The 7,398-nt window shown below is 37.1% G+C and overlaps 1 protein-coding gene across 13 annotated transcripts in view; it reads right to left on the bottom strand.

Annotated features, from left to right (window-relative positions):
* Positions 1–7,398, bottom strand: part of HP1BP3 (heterochromatin protein 1 binding protein 3) — a 36,386-nt gene that overhangs the window by 9,309 nt on the left and 19,679 nt on the right. For all 13 annotated transcript variants that reach the window (XM_019666702.1, XM_019666705.1, XM_019666693.1 and 10 more), the window contains 2 exons: positions 4,509–4,599; positions 142–301 (listed from right to left, as the gene is read on the bottom strand). In XM_019666702.1, coding sequence (XP_019522247.1) covers positions 142–301; positions 4,509–4,599 — 251 coding nt within the window. The remainder of the gene's footprint in view (positions 1–141; positions 302–4,508; positions 4,600–7,398) is intronic.

Genomic DNA, 7,398 nt, shown 5'->3' on the forward strand with positions numbered 1-7,398 from the left:
AAAAAAAAAAAAAAAAGAATAAGCCTTGATTATGTCTGTTTTTCTTTTTGTAAATACATTACATTTGTAAAATAGTTGTTCCCTCTTGGTTTTCAGTCAATAGTTAATGCCTGGCTGAATGCACACAACTCTGTGTCTTACTTTGATAGTTAGAATTGGTCCCTGGGTGGTTCTCCAGGACATACTTCTTCAGAGCAGTGGTGGAGCAGGTCTTCGGCTCATTCATGGCAGCAATGGCAGACAAGATTGCATATTCCATCAGGCTTCCACCAAGCAGGGGTTTCTCCCCTGATTTCTTCAGCTGTTTTCCAAGGAGGAAGAGAAAAGCATCAAGACAACACTCTCCCAAAGCAGGTCAAGACAAGACTCCTCTGCACCAGGTGGGTCGGAGTTCCTGCATTAGCACAGATATGTTTTACAATAAATTGTCAGGTTAGGGACTTTCTATTTCCACTTATCAGGTATTTAATCTAACTGAGGAGTCCCAACCCTCCTAGGGAAATTTTCTCCTGACATCTACCCCTCCATTCAACCTAAAACAGCAACAGACAACCTAACCCCAAAGAGAGTGACAGCTCTACCCCAATAAGTAGGTGAACTTGTTAGGCCCCCGATAACTTAAGATGCTTTTATTTGAGAATACTTTCCTTCTTTAAATCTGAAAAATGTAGTTATAAAAATAATAGCTTTTTTAATCCTGTAAAGAAAATAGCAAAGGAAAAATTTTGTAAATATTTAGGGTATCCTACAACAGAAAATTACATAGGATATTTCTAGGACAAAAGGATGGGAACAGAGGGGAGCACCAATAAGCAACAATTTTGGGTAAAAGAACAAAGTCGGGTATGGTCCACAATAGTGACTCTCAAAGAGACTGGGCTGCAAACCCTCTTGGGGTTCCTGAGACCCTTTCAGAAGATATGCAAGATCAAAACTATTTTCATAATACTAAGGTGTGATTTGCATCTTCACTGTCGTGACACTTGCACTGATGGGTCAAACTGCTACTTGACCACAGATCAAGGGGGAGGAACAAATACCTCCTAGTAGCTATTATATTCTTTACTGCTCTGCACTTATAAAAGAAAAAGCCAGTTCCACTTAGGAATGTCCTTGATGAAGTAGTACCAATCGTGTTATTAAAGCTCAACCCCAGTGCATGTCTTTTTGGTGTTTACGGGATGAAATTGGGAAGAACGGATAAAGCATGTCGGCTGCATATGGAGGTGTATGACGGTGGTCTCAAGGAAAAATACTCCTGATTATTTGAGTTGTGAGCTGAACTAGCTGCATTTTTCATGGAATATTCTTTTTACTTGAAAGAACAACTAACATATATGGTTATGCACTTAGGTTTCTGGTAGACATTTTCCTGAAAATGAATTAAGTGAGCCTGTCGCTTCAAGGAAAACTAACAGTATTTGTTGCCAATGATAAAATTCAACTTTTCAAGGAAAAATTTAAATTGGGAGAATCTGTCTCTACCATTGTGAGCTTGATAACTTCCTAGTACTTAAATATTGTTCTGATGAGATCAGGTGATATTGTGATTTTTGTTATTGTTTGATGCAATGTGTCAACGTTTTAAAAAGCTGCATAATTCAGTGAATCACTTATTTTCCAAATGACTGTTACAAAATTATGCGCTCCAAGTTCAAGACAGATCAAATGATTTTAAGGTAACAGAGTACAAAAAGTTCACTGATATGGTTTTATGTTCCACATGGCAACTAACTTTTAAGGAACTACCATAAAATCAATTAATATAATATTCCATCTTAACAGGATAAGGAACAAAAATGACATGATTATCTTAAGAAGTACAGAAAAAGCATTGATAAATCCAATAGCCATTCATAATAAAAAAATCCAACTAGTAAAAATGGGAAGTTTCTTAATCTGAAAAAAACCTACAGCTAACTTAATGGTAAAAGACTGAACAGGTGAGGATGTCTGCTCTCATCATTGTAGTGGAGTTTCTATCCAGTACAACCAGGAAAGAAAAAATATATAAAAGACACCCAGATTGGAAAAGAAGTAAAATGGTATTTATTTGCAGATAACATAACCCTGTATGTAGGAAAACCCTAGGGAATTCACAAGGAACCCACAAAAGAACTACTAATACTAGTAAATGAGCTCGGCAAGGTTGCAAGATATAAGATCAATCAATAAATCAATTGTATTTCTATAGGCCACTAATGAACAATTTAAAAATGAAAATAAGAAAATTCCATTCATAATAGCATGGAAATACTTAGGAAAAAAATTAACAAAAGAAATATGAGACCTGAACACTGAAAACTATCAAACCTTACTGAAAAAAGTTAATCTAAATAAATGCAGACACAGTCAGTGTTTGTGGACTGCAAAACTCCATGTGGTAAAGATGGTGATTCTCCTCAAACTGATCTATAGGTTCAACTAAAGTCTCTATCAAAATCCCAGATGGCTTTTTTGTAAAAATTGACAAGTGGATCCTAAAACTCATATGGAAATGCACAGAACCCAGATTAGTTAAAACAATTTTGAAAAAGAAAAAGAGAACTTATTTCCCTACAAAGTTACAGTTGCCAAGGCAATGTGATCCTGGTGTAAGGACTCCGGTACAAATCACTGGAACAGAAATGAGAGTGCAGAAATAAACCCTTACATTTATGGTCAACTGATTTTTGATAAAGGTGCCAAAGCAAGTCAATGAAGAAAGGATAATCTTAAAATATGAATTATACCCTTACCTCACACAATAAACAAAACTTAATTCAAAATGGATCACAGACCTATGTGTAAGTGCAAAAACTATAAAACCTTTTTTTTTTTTTTTTTTTTAGCAGCTGAGCCATCCTGCCACCTGTTGGCAGGTCAGCAGCAACTCAGCTCGGGCTGGGAATCGAACCACTGTTGCTCAGAGCTCGCAGTCTTGAGTGAGCTCTTAACCAACTGAGCCATTCGGCCACCCTCCCAAAAAAACAAAAAAAATCTATAACACTTTTAATAGAAAACATGGGAGTAAATCTTTGTGACCTTAAGTTAGGCAATGATTTATTGGGTACAACACCAACAGCATAAGCAATTTTAAAAAATGACAAACTGGACTTCATAAAAAATAAACACTTTTATGCTTTCAAAGAAACTATTAAGAAAGTGAAAACACAGGCCACAGAATGAGAAAATCTTTGCAAATTATATATCTGATAATGATAAGGACCTTTTATCTAGTTATACAACTCTTCTAAATAAAGATAAATAACCCAATTTTAAAAATAGGTAAAAGAAATTAAATAAATACATAAGATGAAGCTCTAGTAAATAAAAATAAGCAAAAAATTTGAATGGACATTTTATTAAAGAAGATAAACAAATGTCCATTAAACACATGCAGCGATGGTCAACATCAGTAGTCATTAGGAAAATGCCAACCAAAACCACACTGTAATCACTAGTATGGCTGTAATAAAAGAGACTACAACTAGTGTTAGCAGATATGGAGAAACTGAAACCCTTATACATTGCTGGTAGGAATGTAAAATGATGCAGCCACTTTGGCACTTAGAACACAAATTTGCTGTATAGTCCAGCAAGTCCACATGCTTAGTTATATACCAAAGTGAAATAAAAAACGTATATCCACACAAAGACTTGGTTTACAGGCAACATTAATCATAATAGCTAAAAAGTAGAAGTAACCCAAATGTTCATCAACTCATGAATGGATAAACAAAATGCGTTAGATCCATACAATGGAATACTATTTGGCAATAAAACGGAATGAAAGTGCTGATTCATGCTGCAACATGGATAACTCAGCAACTGTCTACTAAAAGAAAGAAGCCAGACACGAAAGGGCACACATATTGTTTAAGTCTATCGATATGAAATGTATAGAAAAGGCAAATCTATACATAGACAAAGTAGATTAGTAGGTTGGCTAGGGATGGGAACAGGGGCTACAAATGGGCACAAGAGATCTTTTCTGGGTGATGAAATTAGATGCTGACGGTTGTACAATTCTATAAATTTACTAAAAATCACTGACTTCAAGTGAGTATATCTTATGGTATATAAATCATACCTCAATAAAGCTATTAAAACACTATCATTTGTTGAGTTTGGGTATAGTATCAAAGAATAATATCCACAACTATTTGAAAATTATCTTAAAATATTTCATTTTTCTAACTGTATTTCTGTGAATTTTCTTCATAGATGTAACCAAAAGTATATGGAAACAAATACCAGCTGTTTTCTATTAAGCTAGACATTAAAGACTTTTGCAAAAATGTAATAAACAGTGCCTCTCTTTTCTCATTAGATTTTTTTGTTTTGGAAAATATGGTTATTTTTCATAAAAATGGTATTTATGTTAACATGTAATAGGTTTTTAAAAATGAATTAATAGGTATTTAAATGAATTAAATACTAGGGTCCTCAATATGTCGGGTATAAGGAGGTCCTGAAACCAAAATTGTTGAGAACAACTTTACAACAAAGCCTTTTTGGCCTCTAACCTGGAATGTTCCAGAAGCTCCTTTGCCAGTTATTTGTTCTAACTGGCCTCTCTCTACTGCTCTTTGCAGAGCATTCTTCAACAGCTGAGGCCTGGAGGGAGCGAAAACAAAAAAATAGCAATAAATATATCAGTGAAGGCAAGACTTAAAGAATTAGATACAAGGCTATTCCCTGAACTAAAGTTCTGATTCCTATTACATGCAGTACTTTGTTAAAATGAACAATAAAGTAATAAATTACTGGCACCCTTAACAAGTGACATTCTTTTTATTTCAAGCGAAGAAGCTAAGTCAGCTAAGTCATTACCTGCACATACAGAACCAGTTTCCAAATTGCCAAGGCACTTCAAAAACCTATTATTTATCATCAGACCACAACAGCAACCAAACTGTGTGATCAAGCAAAGTCCCATCTAACTGTGGAATTCTCTGAGGCAAAATTTCTACATTAAAAAAAAAAAAAAAGGCATATACACATTAACTAAAAACAAATCAGTCACTTTTTACAAACCTAAAAGTCAGCCTAATAAAATACCTTGAGAAAGAAAATAAGTTGTTTTTCACACAGTATCTCTGTCTTAAGAGGGTTGTATTATAGTTTTTCTTTCTTTAAAATTAGGTTATCAAAATTAAATGGCAGGCAAGAAGAAACTGAATTATCATTAAAAAGAACAAAGTACTGAAGGCCGGCCGAGTGACTCAGTTGGTTAAGAGCTTGCTTAAGGGTGCAAGCTCTGAGCAACAGGGTCGCCGGTTCAAGTCCCACATGGGCCAGTGAGCTGCGCCTGAGCTGAGCTCCCACTGAGCTGCCAACAGGTGGCAGGATGGCTCAGCTGGTGAGAGCACATGCTCCTAACAAGGTTGCTTGTTTGATTGGAGGGCTAACGCCCGCCCACAATTAAGACTGAACTTGGCAACTAAGACTAAACTCGGCACCTTGAGCTGAGCTGCTGCAAGCTGCCCATGGGCAGTCAGATGGCAAATGGACTTGGAGCTGAACTTGCTGAGCCCTCCACAACTAAGATTAAAAGACAACAACTCAGTTGTTTCCCTTTCCCAACTCTCCAACACTGTTCCCCTCCCCCCAATTCCCCAATTAAAAAAGAACAAAAGTGTTGAAGCAAGTCCTGTTCTGTCAAGGGGCAGTGATCTAAACGGTGGCTAGGGAACCTCAGATGCAGGGAGAAAACAATCCAGGTGACTTAGGGCTTAAAGGTGACTGTGGTATGGGACAAGACAGAGTCAAACGGAAAGCTATACACGCAGGCCAACAACAGGACATCTGAAGAAAGGGTTAACATAATCCCAAAGTTTGGTGTGCTTTCCCACACCTCTCAGGAATTACTAGGATAGAACACAACAAGCAGAATACCACACGACTCCTGTGGGGCAGAGGGGCAGAATAATGAGGGCCAAACTATTATCATTTGTTTGAGGTGCATTACTGAGCTTTGATTTTTCTTGAGAAGAAATTTTGAACCTTATCTAACCATGAAGCATTACAGGTTGAGTTGACACTAGAGTTTTATCAATTATATAATCCATATGCTTGGGGGAAAAAAAGAAGGGGATCCCCCATATTCTAACAGGATGCTATACCATCAAATCTTGTATAACCCCGACGCTCCAAATAAACTCCCAATAAAAAAACTCCCAATGAAAGTATTTCTAAGCCAGTGCTGTTCCATTCAGAATGATTTATGCCATGACCCAAAACATACACACGTGCATGCACACTCTAATTAAGTCATTTATCTAGACCCAAAGACATTTACTGAGTATTTAATATGGTTATGCAGGAATAAACATACAGATATATCTGGTCACTAAATTCAAGGAATTTAGGAGATGATGAATACATAATAATTATGGTAGAGAATGATAAGGGTCAGGGTTGAAGTATGTGCATAGAGCTTTGGGAACATAATTAAGGGAGTAATTTAACTGTCAAACAATTTTTCTACTAGTTGCTCTATAAATGGGGGTAACACATAGCTTAAGCAAAACATTGAAACCCTGACTCTTACCAAATTAAATAACTGGTCTTAATAGATTCTTCCTAACCAAGGTTCAAATGCTTCAGGAATGAGTATGAGTTAAATCAGTTCTCTTCTTAACATTTTTGTTTTCTCAGCAACACAAATTATTACATTAACATATACTTTGTTCGGGGCAAGAGTTCCATACTCAGAGTTCGATCACTAATTCTACCTTCAGGTAAAACCATACTTACCAACTGCTTCAAAGCTTCTCAGATTGGCCCGTTCTCTCTAATCACTGCCATGACCTTAGTACAAGCCACTCTGCCCTCCCTTCGGGGCACTGTGCTATTTTCGTAGAGCACGCTACTGTAAGGTCATAGATGACAAAGGCCCCTTTGGATTACGTTAGTCAACTGAAGATGTGTCAAATCTAAATGCCTCAACCTAACTTCAAAGCCTTCTACAACATGGTCCCATACCTTGTTCGTCTAGATCCAGGCTTCTTTCAGTTCCCCAAAAAGAATGTCAACTCCTGCCTCTGAAATTTTTTCATGAAGCTCCTTTTCCATCCTTTTCTCACAAAGCTCCTTCCCCCTCTATGGAGAAAGAATGCCTTCCCCACTCTATCATCCCATCTAAATTCTACACATTCTTCTAGACCTGATCAAGCCTCATCTCTTTAACTTACTGCTAACTCCCATGCACAACTCCCTTTTCTGAAAAATTCTATGGTTTGTATCAGGGGTCGGCAAACTGGCTCGTTGGGTATGTTCTGTCTCAAAAGTTTGCTGACCTCTTGGACCGGCCAAGTGGCGCAATGGTTAAGAACTGGCTTAGGACGCCAGAGGGCCCCGGTTCGGATCCCACATATGAGGGCCAGTGACACTGCCCTCCACAGCTAAGATGCT

This window comes from Hipposideros armiger, unplaced genomic scaffold (assembly GCF_001890085.2).
Source record: "Hipposideros armiger isolate ML-2016 unplaced genomic scaffold, ASM189008v1 scaffold_477, whole genome shotgun sequence".
NCBI lineage: Eukaryota > Metazoa > Chordata > Mammalia > Chiroptera > Hipposideridae > Hipposideros > Hipposideros armiger.